The sequence below is a fragment of the Diadema setosum genome, chromosome 20 (genome assembly GCF_964275005.1).
Source record: "Diadema setosum chromosome 20, eeDiaSeto1, whole genome shotgun sequence".
NCBI lineage: Eukaryota > Metazoa > Echinodermata > Echinoidea > Diadematoida > Diadematidae > Diadema > Diadema setosum.
In genome coordinates, this window is record NC_092704.1 from 31,520,661 (window position 1) to 31,539,204 (window position 18,544).

Here is an 18,544-nt window from a genome sequence, read left to right on the forward strand (position 1 = left end):
TTCAGCATGTCTGGTGAAAATAGGACGGATTTAACAAATACACAAAACTTACTCTTCATGAGGCAGTGGGTCGGATCATCGAGGTAATATTTTTGTTATTCATAGCATGACTACTGGTCTGGAAAACAAAAAATGAACCAGGAGATGTGTGCCCAGTTTCTGCTCAAACAATTAAATGCTCAACCACCTTATACAGGAATGGCAATTATGATGAAAGGAAGGACGTGAATAGAGCTACATGAAGCTACATTGTACACAAAAGGGCCTGTACTTTGACACTACAAGGGTCAAAATTCCGGCTTTTGCCTGAAAAGTGGCATCCCTGCTTATATTTTTAACATACCACAAGCGAGGGAACAAAGGGTGGGTGTGCTGGCACGAACTCGTCCAGACCCGAGGCCTGCATCTTGTTGGGCGTGCCCGTCGTGGGGACGCAAGGAAGAGCGGCATTGTCCTTGCAGTCTGGATGGCATACAAGTCTGCAATCTGAGAGATAATATACACCGTAAGAAGTATATCAAGGGTTTGATTCACACATCTTTCTTTTGCTGTGTGTCTTTGTCTATTCTCTTTCCTTTTTTCCTGTCTTTATTTAACTGTTTTTCAGCTGAAAAACAAATCAACAAAAATGCATCACCACTTTGTCACAGCATTCTGCTGTGAGCTGTCAACATAACAAGAAATTGTGTACATTTTGTAGGCTTGAAAGTTGTGTAATTATCAAACTTTATTTGCAAGAGATAACAGAAGGCCTGGGGATGCAATTTCCATTAGCCTAAAAAAAAAAAAAAAAAATCATGTTTCAAATGGTGAATGTATTTTCCCCAATATGTGGCCTTAATATTTGGGTCCCTACAAAAAGATCAATTTCATGCAGAGATGGTATACGACGTGGGTATATTGACAATGCACGACAATGTAGGCACATTAACAAATTCAATTACCGATGTCAATGTAAGACACAAACAGGTGTTCCTTTCGTTCAAGAGAGATCATGAGTAATAGGTGTTCCTTCCGTTTAAGAGAGATCATGAGTAACAGATTCATCATCACATTTTGCAGTTTCTAGCTGTCTTGATACAAGACTAATACGTGAGGGTAACACTTCCATGGCTGGATGAAAGACATGCAAAACTAAACATAATTTATAGAGAATGACAGCTATGCACAGAGTCGACATACAAGCTCATTCAATTCATGCCACAAGTGTAACATTTACTGATCTATGCGCCTCAAGCACGTCATGGATGCCCTGTAATTTCAAACGGAGTAGGAGGCTACGTGATGACTACTCTATTAGTATGAATGCAATGTGGGCAAGATTTTACTCTGGACATTCTATTTTCATTTTTGGGGAGTCTCTGTTTATGCTGATTCCTTGTGCACTCAACCACGACTGGAAAAAGTATTGTTACAAACACTTACCTTTGCATTTCAGAGCGTATTTGCCAAATTTGATGCGCTTTCCACACTATATGAGAAAGGAACAAGAAGTGAACAACCATGTCAATATACAATTTACATATTACTCATGTCCTAGAAACATTCACCTTCATTTCTCATAACATAATCATTAAAATGTAAAATACAACAACTAATCAAATGCAGCTACAAGCACTAATAGCTGTAGAACAATTTAAATGTCATGAGGGTTTCTGTCTTTGTTTTTTCTCTAATGAAACACCCTTGTTTTCCAAAAAGAAAACAGCTATTAGTATACTTACTGGATCACATGACTCTGGCTTTATGACTGTCTTGGTACAGAATGTGTGAATTCTGGCTCTTTTGCCGCTCGGCGTTGTGTTTCTCAGCTGGATCGGAGACATCCACAGGTACTCCTCACCCTCCCCTGTGCATGAAAATATAATGTCCAAACAAGCATTAACAGGGAAAGTTCATTGCAATATGAGCTTGGATGCAGAAAACATTTCAAAAGCCAGCCTATCAATTTTTGGAAAGACACTAGTAATGCAAGCATTCAATTGCATCCTCTAGAAAATAACCTCACAAATATGTAACTCTACAGAGAAAGGCACTCTGTTAGCCCATATGGTACACTCAAGCTCTGTTATGTACCTACTGTATACGCCATATATTTCGCGAGTCTTTTTTTTTCGCGAATCGGGACTTCCCAACAATTTTGTGAGTGGTTAAATTCGCGATCGTGGAGTCCTGTAATGAACGGTGAAATGTATATGCATACGTTGCATTCATATTGGCATTAGAGTCAATATTTTCGCGTGCTTTTAATTTCATGAGTAGCAGCTGACTCAGGAAATTCGTGAAAATAAAAACCTGGCGAAATATTTGGCGTATACGGTACTCGTCAGGGCCGGCGGAACCAGCTCGGCCATCCCACCCTTTTTGTACAATACATAGGAACACATCTAGGGTGTAACCACTTTTGCCCCCCCACTTTTTTACCCTGGAAGGTAAAAAGAAAAAAAATAGCGCCGGCCACACTTGTGTATTCTCATTTGACAATTTCTTTTTCTTTTTCTTTTCTGGGAAGCATTTTGCAAGAGCATGTAGGAACATGCTTAGACTGCATATAGCAGCCCTCATATCATCCCCACCTTCAGGACTACTGTAAATGTTGATATTTTTGTGCTGGGCAGCTCAAAAACATATTTGCGGGTTCTTGAATTTGCGCTGTGCCATTGTCAACCCAATCAAAACGTGCAGATAAAATTGTGAAGATATTTCCCTGGGTGTTAGAATTCGTGCAAGCCAAAAGTAGCGCGAAATATGCGAAAAGTAATGTACCACGAAAATTTCTGGATTGACAGTAACTCACCCCTGAGGGGAATGGCTGGCTGGCTCATGCTTCTCCTGTACCGCCCAGGCTTCTCGGTGACGTTGGTCGTCGCTGTGATGGGTCCCTCGTGGGGAACGGTCACTGTGGTGGTGATGATGGATGTGTCCTGTGTATAGAGAGGGAGAAAGAGCGGCACCTCCTGCTGAATGCAGCAATTTCAAGGACCAGTCATATTCAGCTGCTCAAAATGTCAAAACTGAAATCCTATGTTGGATAACATCCACTTGATGGCCAGCTTGTAAGCAGAAAGTATTCAACTAATAACTATAACAAGCTTATGAAAACAACAAGCCCAATTTAAACAGTATTTCTCCTTGGGTTAGTGTATGCCTAAAGCATTAACAATTCCATGCCGGACTATGCCGATTTACCTATTTTGAAATAATTGGTATAAAAAAGAGTAGCAATGTTTACCCCATATTGTACAAGAAATCCTGTGAAATATTTCAGTATGTTGTATCTCAAAATGGTTTCTTTCACATGTCCCTTGTGTCTCAAAAGTAAAGCAAAGTACCAGTAATCATTCTAAGTTGAACACTATTTGATAGAATTCTGGAAAATATCAGCTGTTGTCTACTTACTTCCTCTAGCCTGCTGTTCTTTTTAGGTGGAGTGTCTTCTTCCAGAGGTGGTGCACTTGGTTTCTAAAAGAATATATGGATGAGAATTCAAGCATGTAAACTGGATATTATTCACAATACAGTGCACTCCCGTTATAACGAAATGCTCGGGACCGGCAGTTTTCTTTCGTTATAACGAAATTTCGTTATAACCGAACAAATATAATATACACTGTATAACAAAAACAAGGAAACAACAAACAAATAACAAGCCCTATTTCATTTCCGATCTAACGGACATTTAGGTGTATCAGAATCTGTGTGTTTTGAACCTTCAAAACAATTAAACGAAGTTTATTATTTTGATTTCAGATTATTCTATTACAATAACGCAAGTTCTCGAAAAAACGTGGGTGATACACAAAGCGAACACACATAAACAGTTATATGAAGCGTTCACCCATGCAGAGACGCTCTAAATGCTTGTTCCGCCACGAATTTTCGAAAGCGATCTGCATTTCATTAAAAAGGAACACATTTCTTTTGTTTTTCTTTCTCAGTGGCGCTCGGAAAAGACTTCGTTATAACGAGAATTTCGCTATAACCGTGTTTGTTATAAGCGGATTTTGCACCATAGACTTTAATGGCGATAATTTTGGGACCCGAAGTTTTACTTCGTTATAACGAAATTTCGTTATAACTGTGTTCGTTGCAACGGGAGTGCACTGTATACACAACAAATCAATCACATATGGCCTTTTTTACGTTCAGTGGTGTAACTTTTGTACTCAGAGGGTCAAAATTTCAAACAAAATATTTTTTCATTATTCTGTTTGATTCCTGTTGGAAAGTATTCAAATTTGTGAAAAAATAACATTTCAGACCTTAAAGCTGGAGAGTTATTGGTGTAATTTAAGGAAAACCCTGGCACCTGGAGTAAATTTAAGCAAAATTTTGTTTTCATGAATTGCACCATAATGACAAAACTCTGTAGTCAAACTTCACCATGCAAAGTTTATATGGTTAACAACAATATATAGTTTATGAATCAAAACTATTTGGGGGTTGAATATAAAGTGAATGAAAAAAAAAATACATGAGATTTATAAATTTTTGGTAAAAATACCAATTGACATGCAATTTTTAAGATTTTAACTATTTAATGGAGGGCAAGCCAGGTCAAACTCTATACTATAACAAGTCTTTAAGAAGGGCTACCTTCCTATGTAGGTTAAATGAAATTCCAATCATTTCTTTAAATCTGGGATTTTTCACACATGGATGTTTCGGAGGTGACAGTTAACATAATAGAATGTTTCGGAGGTGACATTAATATTAACACTCAGTTTTTTTGAGAATAAGTGACAATAACACAAAACTTCTTCTTTTTATCAATGTTTTTGATAATTATAACTCGAGAACAAGAAATTAACTCCTGTTTCAAACAGATAAACCACACAGAACAAGTGTTTTTTTACACTTCATTAATTAGCATGGGCACCGGTAGTTTGCCTTCCATTTGGACGAAGGTTGTAAGCTAAATATTGTAATCTGAAGAAACGTGGCATTCCATTTTCTACCTTAAATTGAGATGAGGGTGTGAGATCATTTTAGTAATGTTTCTTTGCTCTCAGAACATTTTATTCCACAACATCAGGAAAGAATCACTTCGTTTCGGAGGTAACATTCAATGTTAACATTGTGTTGAAATAATCATTTACAGTAAGAATATGACGGACATATTTAAAGCTAGATATTGTAATCTGAAGAAACATGGCATTCCATTTTCTACCTTAAATTGAAATGAGTGTGTAAGATCATTTTAGTAATGTTTCTTTGCTCTCAGAACATTTTTTTCCACAACACCAGGGAAGAATAACTTTGTTTCGGAGGTGACATTCAATGTTAACATTGTGTTCAAGTATTCATATAGTATGTCCCCCCCCCCCCCCCAAAAAAAAAAAAAAAAAATACAATTAGACTTTTGCATTGATAGCACCCAATATGATTAAATCAGCTAAAATCTACTTTGGGGTCTTAAATTATAACATCTTAGCTCTATTTTGCAGAAAGCCCCAGTCAATTTGGTTAAGTGGTCTCAAAGAAATGTGGATTGTTATAAAGGATGTCAGGAGTCTGATTCTTCCAAGTTTAGCACGTGGATGCTCTTGGAACTGCATATTAATGTGTAAACACACTATACAGAACTTGGAGGGAAGGGATTCCTGATATGCTCTACAAAAATCCTCATTTGTCTTTGACCTCTGAAGCAAATTGAATGGGGTTTTCTGTAAGGTGTGGGCAATGAGTTATAGTTTCAATCCCTCAAATTGTATTTTAGATTGATTCACTATCTTTAAAGTTATCGTTGCGGAGGGTACCATTGTAATTTTTTGGTGGGGACATAGGTTATGAATGCCAAAAGCAAAAATTCTTATTTGACTTGTATTATGTTTTTCTTTGCACATAGTATAATAAATAGATTAATTCAAGGATGTTCATGAATTCTTCATCATTCTTGATAGCCACCATACAAATGTTATAATACTGGTGAAAGGTGTTTGGTTCATCTGGGATAAATTTTCTATATACCAGATTCATTTAAACTATTGACATTACTAAAATATATTTTATGTATCTTTCTGAATTGCTTGAAAATTACCAGCAAATCATATATATTAGTCACTTTTGAGAGTAAAAAGTATAAGATAAGAAAAAATCATTTTATTGTTTTGGAGGTGACACAACACAGAGACAACCCAACTTCTCAGGTGTTAACTAATACAATTGTGAACATTCATGTCTTTCCTCATGGCTTTAATTTTCAAATATAAGCTCTTTCTTTCAGTTCTTACTTGTTATTTTGTTTAGTTATTCTCTTTCATGATAGTGAATACCAGCTCATATTTTGTTTTGGATTGTAATTCATACTAATCTTTAGCAAGTTTTTACAGTTTGGTTAAGACAACAGTTTGTGTTTCCCAGCTGAAGAGAGCAGCATAATGCTTTTGTGTGAACTTATGGAGAATTTTTTTTTTTAGTTCAGTAATTTCACCCATCAACTTCACAGAAGGTCCCGGACACAAACTGGTCTCAAATAACCCTATAAGGGACCAAAAAAGGACAATTTCACCTCAATAGACACGAGGGTTGAGTAAATACAGCAATATTAGTAAAACACATCAGTGAGAGTTTAAGGAAAATAAGGCAATCCGTTCCAGAGTTATGAATTTTTGAAGTTTCTGCTCAGTCAAAGCTGAATGAGAAGACTTCTATAGCTTGTGGTGTCACATATGTACAAGGATATAAGAAAGAGAAAGTATCAAGAAAATTCAACATATTTTCACTTTTCTTGCATAACAAAAGAACACTTGACTTCTCTTTTTTGGAAGGCAGGGTGAATAATATTGCCCTAACATACACCAGTAGCAAGTTGAAGAAATGTGCACTTTTTTCAAAAAGGAAAGTGTTGTGAAATTCACTTATATTTTCTTTATATCGTTGTATGCATGACATCATACATTGTCGTAGTCGTCTCATCCAGCAGTGATTGCATACATATTTAAAAAAAAAACATAACTTTTGAATGGATTGTCCAATTTCCCAAACTTTCAATGATGTGTTCTACTAATGTTGTTGCATTCACTCAATCCACATGTATATATGAAGGTGGACTTGTCCTTCAAGAAACCATTTTCTTTTCCTTGAAATTCCAGTACTTAAAGCCAAATTCTAAGATAAAACATAATAACAAAACAAGGTAAACATGTCATCAAAATTATATTGAGATAGAACTACAAATCTTGTTTTTGGATCTTTCCCTTTCCAGTCCTGGGGACTTGTTCCTCTGTTCACTTTAGCTGTCAGATAACTTCAATAATCGTAAAAAATACAATGTCATAAACAGTTGGTTCAACTTGGAAAATGTAATAATTATTGTCATATTAAAAAAAAAAAAATCACATAATTTTGTTTATGATTACCACGTTGTACATGGAAAAACAACAACTAAGAATTCAAGAACAAGTTGTGCACCAGCTATAGGCATGTGGACTTTTTGTGGAGTTTGATTATTTTATGATTTTTTTAAGATTGTGGACTAGGGCATGCATGGACTGCCACATGTATCACTTTTGTATCAAGGGAATTCTGGTGAGCTAGGTATACAGAAGTCACTTCTATTGTGATGATTTTGTAGATATTAAATGTATTTGAAAATGTTAATAGATAGTGAAAAGGAACTGAAGTCTTGCCTTTCACTATCACATAACAATATGGTGTTAACAAACAATGTCACCTCCGAAACACAAGAAAAAGCAACCTACATGGAAAGCTGTGATTGGTAAATCTTCACAACTAAATTGCTTAAATTGGAAATCAAGCTTCTAAGATGAAAGCATCTATATGTTTACTTAATTAAAGCTGGAGAATTGATCTTGATTACAATATTATATATACAACAGATGGGTGTATTTTGTGCATTCTCTTTGTTAAAAAAATGAAAAAATGTAAATTTGCCCTAAAACGTACAGTATAGTAATAAAAATAAGAGTGAGAGTGTGTTAGTTGATTTCTCCACTTTGAGACTTATGTTACTAAAATAAATGAAACCAGTGGTGTACATGATATGGTTTCTCTTCAATAGAAATGAGCAAAAACTCTTGTTAACAGTGTTTTGTCACCTCCGAAACAGTAATTCTTAGTTTTTATTAGATCTTTTATTAATCTCTAGAAAATTCTCACTTCCTGTTGCCATATTACTATTTTCATCCAAAAGAGATTACTGTCAATTGGACAGAATCAAACAAAATTGCTTTGTCTTCAAGAAATTATCAAATATAATATGCTGGTTGTTTCGGAGGTGACACTTGTTTCGGAGGTGACAAGTGTTAACGGAAAATTGTAAATTGCTCCGAAATGAAAACAACAGGCTATATTTCTACTACCTTCCTTCAGAGATAATGTGAGGGGATATGTTACATTTTTGTAAATGTAATGTATAACTGATGTCAAGAATAAAAAAATCAAATACATAAAGCTGTTGTCTCGGAGGTGACAGAAAAGTTAACGGAAAAGTTACATAAATTTATAAACACTCACCAAAAAATGATAAGCTATTTGAATCAAATAATCTTTGGATCAAAGTTAAGTCAGATTGATTACTATTCTGTTTTGATGGAAATTAGCAAAGTTGAATTTTATAATTGTGAGCAAGAGCTAACTCAAAAGAGGGGTTAATTGTTAACGGAAAATGTCACCTCCGAAACATAAAGTTTGGACAATTTCAGTCTTTAAAGAAGACAAAGCAGAACCTGGTAAACATAATAGTTCTTAAGTTTGGATACCTGTCTATCACCACAACAACAAAAATAATGAAAAGGAATAAACAATTTAATATGCTAGGTCTGACAAAAAAACCATGTCAGAGTGCATACACCAAAAGTGTTGGATTTCAAGCATGTAAGTGCATGCCACATCTGAAAGAAAAAGAGAGGAAAGTTCATTAAGGTACCCAAGGTAGACACTGTGGGTGGTAAGTTTATGAGAAAAAATAATGCATATCTGTCAGTGTATAAGAAAGTTATACACCAATTAGTGCCAAAACCATGTTTTACACCACTGATTGTAAAAATGGCCATATAAGAATGACTGCCACAGCAGTATTAGGTGTAGTGGTATGTTGGTTTCAATGTTTGAAATTGTTCTGGGGGTTGTTGGTTCATAGCCAATATGAATGATGACACTTTTATTCTTTGTCAAGATAATTTCTCTGTATGTAAGAGTGGGTATAACCAGATATGGATACAGTAAAAAACTGATAAATATGCTTGCTAGAGGGTCATAATTTTCAGATGGGGAATGAATGAAACAGGATATTTCAAAAAAGTTATTTTTCATGAAGGGCTTTTTAGGCCCTAACAATATCAATAGGTTAAGTGTTGTTTCATATCATTAGGCCCAAGAGTGAATTTTAGTTTCCCTGGACATGCAAACAAATTTTGCTTTTTATCTATCTTTTTATTTCATGCATGTTTGTGTGCTTTTTTCCCTTCAAACCTGCAAAATATTTTGGGCTAAACAAGCTCAAACACAAGTATGTTCAAGGGTTTGAAATCTTGCTCTCAAGGGCAAATTGAAAACTTGGGTGGTATACATACCCTCTTGGCACGTTTCCACTTCTTGCCATCACGGAGCACCGACACGTTGAGATCATCGTCGGTGTGGTCGAGATCCAGGTCGGAGGCCGAGAGGAGATCGGCCGACTTCTCGTTGATGCAGGACAGCCTTTTGTGGGGGGACCCCGCCCCTGGTTGAGGGGTGCCGGCATTGTGGCTGAGGAAGAGCAGCGACTCTCGCTCCTTGTCTGTCAGTGTGTTCATCTTATTGTTATCGTTGGCGAGGAGCTCGCGGATGAGTGCAATTTGACGCTCCTGCATGGGCATATGAAGACAACAGATAATGGTGACACTGTCATATCAAAGTATACAGTCATATGCAGGTAGGTGGGGAAGCACCTGGAATGAACCCATGTGACATAATTGCACACATGACTCTTTTTTGGCTTGCAAACTTCTGCATAGCTCCTCATCCAACAGTTCTTACAAACCTCAATATGTTTAAAGTTAAAATCCACTCCACATACTACAATGGTAGTAAATGTTGAAAACTTCCATTGTGAATGCTCATCTTAGCATTACATTTCTCTCTCTCAGAAATTATCATGGCAAAACTATGACATCTCTACTATAATTTGATGCAAAGATAATTTTACTTGTTTAATAAGTTTAGTGAGATGACATTTAGTGAAGAAATGTGGGCAAAGTCAATGATGGAAATATGAGGCATTGACATCATCACTGTATGCTATTTGCACATCTTTGTCACAAAGTCGGTATTTCAAGAAATCATTTGAAAGTCTATACTCTACAGCTTTTTTGCGCATATCCCATTGTAGTAAAACATCTACTATTTTCCTGCTTTGACTTTGTACTCTTCCTGATTAAGTTTATTTACCTTTGAAATGGCATTTTATTTTGCATAATAGCATGCAATGAACAAAGATCATGCATGAATATGGAATATCTATAGGAGAGAATATGCAGCTAACTTGATTTTACAATCTGGTTGCATCCATAGTAGTTCAAAGAATGGAACCTCATCTTACCAGTTCTTCTTGGGACGATTCAGCCTTCTTCCTTCTTGTCATCTCAGACTCAACTTGATTCCTGTAGCAAAGATTCAAAGAAATCAAAACTTTGCTTACACCTCTAAACACTCCAAAGTTGTGACACCTGGGGGGCATTTCATGAAGGAACTTGTCGGATAAAATGTCTGACAAGTCAATTATATCCGACAAGTTCAGAGAAATCGGCCAATCAGACTAAAGAATTTCTCAAAACTTGTCGGATATAATTGACTTGTCAGATATTTTATCCGATAAATTCCTTCATGAAATGCCCCCCAGATCTTGCGATACCTCAGTGAAATCACAACAGCTCAGTGAGGAGAGAACAAGTGTTGAAAATGCATGACCACTGGAATATTACCAAGGTACTAAAATCATTTAAAACAGTTTTCTTAGGACACATGCTAATAACCAACTCTATCAGAATTCCACATTTATTTATCACATCGCACATGTGTTCTTGCGAATTATAAATGAAAATCAATTCCATGAGATTGCAGCGTCAAGGTATCATATTCTTGGCATCAATGCTGGATTTAAAAAAAAAGTTGTGAGACTTTCAGAATAATCACAAATGCTGTTTCTTTTGTTTTGTTGCTTTTATCAAGGATAAAGTTCAAACTTTGAAGTTCAAATGGTCAATGTCAGCTTCCAAATCCTATGAACAAACTAGAAAGAGCAGTATACAATGATGAAAATGAGGAAAATCAGATGAAAGAAAGATGCACATGACTTAGAATCAGCAAATCATGATATCCACAGGAAGCCACTTGCAGAACAGCCTTCTTGGTTGTATCACTGTAAAATACTTCTGTACATACCTCCTTTTGCTTTAATCACAGAAATATCACACTTATCATACTTGACCTTTCATAATAGAAGTGCTCTTCCTATCATAAGCACGTGAGTACAATCTTGACATATAAAGTATCCAAAACATGCAGTATTTGGCATAGAATGTTGAAAGACTTGTATGTCCTCTTCATGAAACACATGTGATTAACATCATTCAGGCAACGATCATATGGACGAATATATATATATATTTTTTTTTATAGCAAGTAACGTTCAAAGTCAACAACCAAGACCATTACTACTTTTGAAAAGTTAATAATTTAGTGGTTTGTTGGATTTATTGTTGGCCTGAAGTGACCACTCCGACCCACCTCGCATGCTTGAGTTTCGTCTGGAGGGCGTCCCGTTCTGCCACTAGCTTCAGATGCTGCTCCTTGCCCCCCATGGTCTCCTGCTCCGCCTGTAGCCAGCGCCGACGCCCCTCCTCCTGGCTCTGCACCGCGGCCAGGAACTCTGGTGGACAACCATTTGATACAATACATTCAGGTGATGGGTGAGATATGAATTAACTTGGATGTGTATTTAACTGTATTTGTATTTTGTATGTGTATTTCATGTGTAATTAACTTGATGTTTGCCTTCCATAAGTGGCCCGAGTTTTACTGTTCTCACTGAAAAGAGCTTGCTACTTATGGCATAATTGCCACTACGGGTAATCAATTTGCAGAGTGAACACAAGTACTCTTGTCTGTTGCAGAAAATGTGCATCACAGTAAGAGATCACAAATTCATGTGAATAGATAGAAGAAAAAAAAACACAGTTAAAAAGTATTACAGGCTTGCCACTTGCTACCAAAAGTAAACGTTCACCTGGAAATCAACATACAAGAGATTCCTAGTGGGATGATATTACTGTCATTCCATATTTGATACCATGACTCATTTCAACTTGAAGAAGACCTGACTTAATGCAGCTGATCAAATTAGGCATAGATAATGTATTAGATTTAACAAAAATTATGACTCCACTTAATCAAACTGGCACCTGGAGGTAAAAAAAAAAAAGAAAAAGGAAAAAAAAATCAAATAGGATCTGCATGATCAGAAAAACACTTACCTGACTCAATTCCTTTGGACAGAATAGATGAGAAGTGAACAATCTCATCAAAAGCAGCAACCAGGGATGTCTTTCCAGCTAGCCTTGCCATTGTCGTATGACTCTTTGGCTCTTTGCTGACAGTTAGAATCTACCAGTACTCTGGCTGGGATCTTGCACTGGTGAGTACGGTACTTGGTCACCTCTATCTCTAGAAATAGCCTGACGTCTCTCTGCATCATGAGAAAAGACAAAGTATGTGTATATGTGGTCAATTCCAGCGTAATGGACATTACATTCAGACCACTTTTTTGTGATTCAAACCATCACACAGTGAAATTTGGAGTCTCCAAAAGATTCTAATTGAGTTTATCAGACACATTTAAGTATATGTAATGTACACAGAAAATTTCATGGAAATTCATCGAGTGGTTGTTGAGAAATTGCATTTTTAGCGAGCGTAACGGACATGACACTAAATGGACAAGGCATTTTGATCTACTTACCAATATGAAAATTCCTGTGAATTTTTGGATAAGATGCAGCTGGTTTTGGTCTTGATTAAAGCTTTAGGTCATGCTTTACTCATAAAGTCCTAATTTAAAGTAGTTTTACTGTTCATTATTTTTTAATAGTTTAAAATATTGCGTAACGGACATGACACTTCGAGTGTAACGGACATGACAGTTTTGTCCACTTTTTGTAAGCTAAGAGAATTTTTTTATTACAAGGTATAGCAGATACTCAATTGTTGGCATAGTAAGGTTAGAACATAGGGACACACATCATACCTGCAATCATGTAATATTTCTTATATTTATATCATTTTAGGGGGGTTAGTCTTTGTATATATTTACAAAACAAAGAAATATAAAACAAATTCGCTCCTGCTCCAGTTAGCTACAATTAGTGACAAATTTCCAGTTACTACCACCCACCATAGCAGAATAGGACATATTACTATCTTATACTATGGTTATTTTTTTCTTAGTGGCCTAATATTTGATACTTAGTATTATACACTAGCGTAACGGACATGACACCCTTGTAAAGTTAACCATATTTTCACTTCTTTGTTTCAAAATAAAAAGATTAGAATAACTGCACACTGCTAACTACATTATGTTGTTGACCAAAACATCAAAAAGTCCTTTTATTGCAGGTTTCAGTGATCTAACAGCTACTCTAAAGCACATGGAGTGCAATGCCCAGAGTACCACAATGGCATACATGTACAATACAGAAGTCTCCATATCTGCGAATAGGCAAAGAAAACAGAATGAACCAGATCTGTATGAAATAAAAAGTTTGAATACAACATCATTAAAATGTACTCCAGATTGCATCAACTTTTATGCAATGAAACAGGACCACAAAACTGTTTGGTACCATCATCAAATTAGTGTTATCATCTGAAAGAAATAAGGTATGTAAATATCATTTCTGCAAAGTTCTTTCATTTGGCATTAATGTCATCCTTGGAGGAGAATCATCCTCTGTTATCCAATCTTGGATAGACTATTGTAAAAACTTCCACTGCTAGTACCAGTACTTTATTATTGTCAACAAATGCTTTCTTTTCTTGGCTAGAAGTGAATGACCAAGCCCCTTTTTTTCTGAGAATTTTCACAACATATAATCCATTTCCATTTAGAGTGGTCACCTGGGCAACAAAGTATTTCTTGTTTTCTTCACGGCAAATTCAACTTGTTCAAATTGTATAATCAACTTATTGCTTGCTTAGGCACTTCTTAAAGCTTGCCAGAGTGGTGTACTGGTTACATTATTCTCACCAGCTTGTGAGTAGGACATTTTGAAATACTGGATGCTTTCCCAGTTTCCGTACCAACTGGTTGTAACTGATTATACAGTGTACCTTTCAGTGGATAAACAACTTCTCATAGCATCTCAAAATTGTGCTTTTTGTACAATGCTGTGTGCTGTCATATACACCGGATATCCCTTGGCATAGAGGTACATCTAGTTTAGTTGTATTGATGAAATGGATAGGCAGCATTCAGACCGACTTTCTCTGACGATAGAGCTACATGTACTGTCAACACGCTTAATAAAGCAAACAATTCCATTCTCAGCCCTCTTGGTAAGTGATATCTCATTAATGTGCCACTGAAGGTGTGGATTTATAGAGTCATAGAGATGAGAGAGGTACAATGCAGCACAAACTTAAAAAAAAAAATATGAGGCAACACCATCATTGAAGACATTGATGCTGGTGACATTTGGATTCTTTGTTGTTGTATCATCAGTGATCATGTATTTGGATGCACGAGGATCCATTTGTGCAGGAGTACCTGGCTGTTAAGTTGACTCCATGGCAGATACAAATGTGTTAAATGTGGTCTAAAATGTATTTATATGTAGAAAGTGCTCATTTTAAGTATAGAAGGGAAGGCCAACAGTGAAAACACCATTGTCTAATACTCCTTGGAATGACAGCTGCTGTTTATCAGTCAGGATTACAAGAGGTGGGAATGGATCAAACCGGTGTAACAGGGTAGCAAGATCATCTAAAATCAACAGTCTTCCAGTAGCAGAAAGCAAAGTCTGCTTGTTTTTGTTTTATTGAGTGATGTGCAGACTTAATTATTTACCCAAGTATAGAAATGTCCTACTATCCTCAAGCAATTAAAACTAATCACCACCCTGTTTCACTTGGCCAGTGTTATTTCTGCCACTTGTCTAATATGAGGTGTCATGTCCGTTACGCAAAGTGTCATGTCCGTTACGCCATTTACAGGAAAACTAGAAGTGGTATAGAAAAGTGGTTTTCACACATGCAAGGGGATTCAATCCTAACATAGAAAATGAATTTGCAGCAACTTTACACTAATTTCCTCTTGGCTATGAAAACTTATAGTAAAAAAACGTAACGGACATGACGCTTGAAATGTTATAGAAATCACACAACTTTGAGGATCAATAGGTCAAAAACTGATGAATGCTAAGGAATTTGGTTGTGATTTTCCGTTGATATATACACTGGACTATAATTTAAAATCTGAACAAGGCCTCTGGGACATATCTGGCCTTCTTTAGAGACAGGAACACTAAACTCTCTAAAAATAGCCAAATTTTTGCATCATTGCAACACATCATGCAGTATTTTCATTGACTGAGAAAAATACAAAATTTTGCAATGACAAAGATGCGACTAGTGAAAAATGAAAATATATATGTTACTTTCTTAGAATATTTGAGAACTTAAGTGAAACTCAAAACTTCATTTTTTCACCAAAGTGAACATTTCTCATGGAATTGCCCACGTCAAGTGTCATAAATAATGTTCATATATACATTGTACAGTGCACTCCCGTAATAATGAACATGGCCATAACAAAATTCCGGTTACCCATACGACAAAGTAAAAATTAGGACCGCAATGTAATTCACTCTATGTATTGTCATTGCTTATTTGTTCGGCTATAACAAAATTTCGATATTTTATAATGAAAGAAAACTGCCGGTCCCATGGACTTTGTTATAACGGGAGTCGACTGTATTTTGCCAATGAAAAATCAATTGGTGGACAGAAATGACCATTCTGAATTGTGCTGGAAATTGTCCTACTGTATACAAGCCACAAAGAAAACCAGGGGACCCATAAGGAAAGAAAGGAAGGAAAAGATGGCAACTAGGAAGGGCTTTAACTCTATCATTATCAACTGTGACATCTGTAGTCTACAACACAATTTTGGCAGCAAGAAATAACATGCAGAGAGTTCATTGACTTACATATGTACATTCCAATATTGCAATATTTAAATAGGAGTCTCACACGACATGGTATAATTCACAGACAGTCACATGATCGAGTCTGATGTTCTGGGGGTCCATCAATGATCTTACAGATGTACAAAAGAAGTGCATATCATTTATATGCATACATGTAAAATAGTTGACTTACACGTACTAGAACCAGTGAAAAAGGAGAGTTTACTGGCCTTCATCTAGTATTCAAGTTGAAGGCTGACAGGGCAGAGGGACACACAAAAGCATTTTTAGCTCTACCCATTTTTCAACTTGCAAAAATCATTGTAGACCTACATGCAGACGACCTCATCTAGATGTCTACACTGATTTTTAGCTCCCAGAATCTATCTGCAATAAAACACTAGGTACAGTAATCTCCTTCCATGCGTGTGCAAGCTCACTCTAAAAATCCCACAGCTTGCATTGCTTGCGTGCTTGCTCGCAGCAGGAGTACAAATGCTTGCAAGAAAGGTGCCCAAAGGCTGGTGGATGGCAGAATTTACATATGTGGAAAGTGAACCCGTAATGGATCTGCACAAAGATATTAGTTTGCTGACATATTCGATAACCTACTACTCTATCACCTAGTATCAGTGTGGAATAGTAATTTGGAAAATATGCACAAGATCAGGTTTAAATCTTAAGATTATAGTTCTGATTTTATTTTTCTCTTTACAAATATATTTGTAAAATGATGTCAAACTTCACTTTCACGGCCATGGCCATTCCTGCATGGAGAGGCGAGAGCCATAGAAAACAGCACCGAAAATTTTGAGTCAGATCAGGCTGATAGGTGCAGCAGTGCAGGCTGTGCGGCCCTGCATTGAGCGAACCGGCTGGTACCCATGTTTTGGTGGGTCACTGCACATTGGTAGATAACACTCAATTTTTGTCAAAACTCACAGACAGATTTTTTTTTTTTCTTCATCATAGAGAGTGGATATGTGTGTGTGTAACAAAAAAATCACAGTACGAACTTGCAACTATGTCAAATGTGAGATGGATGATAAGTGAACAAGGGGCCTCATGAGCACCCTGGCCATGCTCACGAGGAGGGATCCTTACAGTGCTGTATTAGCAGGAGCCCTCCCCACCCCCCCCCCCCCCCCCCATAAACAGGGCTTCTCGGACTGACTTTAAAGGACAAGTTCACCTTCATAAACATAAGGATTGAGAGAATGCAACAATATTAGTAGAACACATCAGTGAAAGGACAATCGATGCAAAAGTTATGAATTTTTAAAATTTTTGTGTTGGAACCGCTGGATGAGGAGACTACTACAGCTTGTGAGTCATATGCGTACAACAGTATAAAGAAAATGTAAAGAAAATTCAACATATTTTCACTTTTTTCGCATAATAAAAGAGCACTTGACTTGCCTCTTTCTAAAGGCAGGGGGAATAATATTACCTATAACATTTGTCGGTAACGAGTCGGGTGAATGTGTACTTTTTTCAAAAGACGAAATTTTTGTGAAATTCTCTTCATATTTTCCTTACTGTATATTGTTGTACGCATGTGACATCTAAGTTATTCACACACTGCAGTAGTCTTCTCATCCAGCGGTTACTGCACAAAAACTTCAAAAATTCATAACTTTTGAACGGATTGTCCGATTTTCCTCAAACTTTCAATGATGTGTTCTACTAATATTTGCTACATTCTCTCAATCCTTATGTTTATGAAGGTGAACTTGTCCTTTAATTTCTGCAAGATTGTCAATAATAGAGGCTTGCGAAGAGCGAGATGTTTTGGAGCAACATGAAAGTTGACGTTGTCAATACCAGTACCAACGCAATGCTTCCCTTTGGATGCATGGATGATTTAGATATCTAGTGCCTAGTGGTCTATCTGAGTGACAGTGTGATAGGAAATAGGGATCTATAAAGAAGCTATGAATGTATGGTTGGACCTACTACTCATCGACCGCCTAATGTTTATTTGCTTGATAAGAATATTTAACAATGAAAGTCACGTAAAAAACTTGACCTACGTGATTGAGAAAATCCAGCGCTATCAAATGCCGCTGTTCCCTTTTCGATTCAAAGTTTCAGTGCAAAAATATCGCCGTCGAACTTGCGTGGCCTCGTTTCAGCTCCCCGCGGTAAAGCTCCTCATTGAGATCGACCGCTGTTTTTGCATTGACTATGCACGGAAACCGAGTTGTATTTAACACCGTGTTGTACGAAGCTTTTTAGAAACTTCCATAGACATTATTATTACATTATGATTCGGTGAAAATATTCATTCGAAATTTTGTCCTTGATTAAAACCATTAATGAACAGTGAATTTTCACGTTTTCCCACACCATCCTCA

The 18,544-nt window shown here is 36.5% G+C and overlaps 1 protein-coding gene across 3 annotated transcripts in view; it reads right to left on the reverse strand.

The window, feature by feature from the left end:
* The window catches only part of LOC140243685 (rac GTPase-activating protein 1-like), a 36,822-nt gene that overhangs the window by 15,504 nt on the left and 2,774 nt on the right, over positions 1-18,544 (reverse strand). For all 3 annotated transcript variants that reach the window (XM_072323347.1, XM_072323349.1, XM_072323348.1), the window contains exons 2-10: positions 12,477-12,688; positions 11,731-11,872; positions 10,544-10,604; positions 9,537-9,809; positions 3,400-3,462; positions 2,798-2,924; positions 1,725-1,849; positions 1,426-1,471; positions 344-486 (exon numbers count right to left, since the gene is read on the reverse strand). In XM_072323347.1, coding sequence (XP_072179448.1) covers positions 344-486; positions 1,426-1,471; positions 1,725-1,849; positions 2,798-2,924; positions 3,400-3,462; positions 9,537-9,809; positions 10,544-10,604; positions 11,731-11,872; positions 12,477-12,567 — 1,071 coding nt within the window. In that variant the 5' untranslated portion in view covers positions 12,568-12,688. The remainder of the gene's footprint in view (positions 1-343; positions 487-1,425; positions 1,472-1,724; positions 1,850-2,797; positions 2,925-3,399; positions 3,463-9,536; positions 9,810-10,543; positions 10,605-11,730; positions 11,873-12,476; positions 12,689-18,544) is intronic.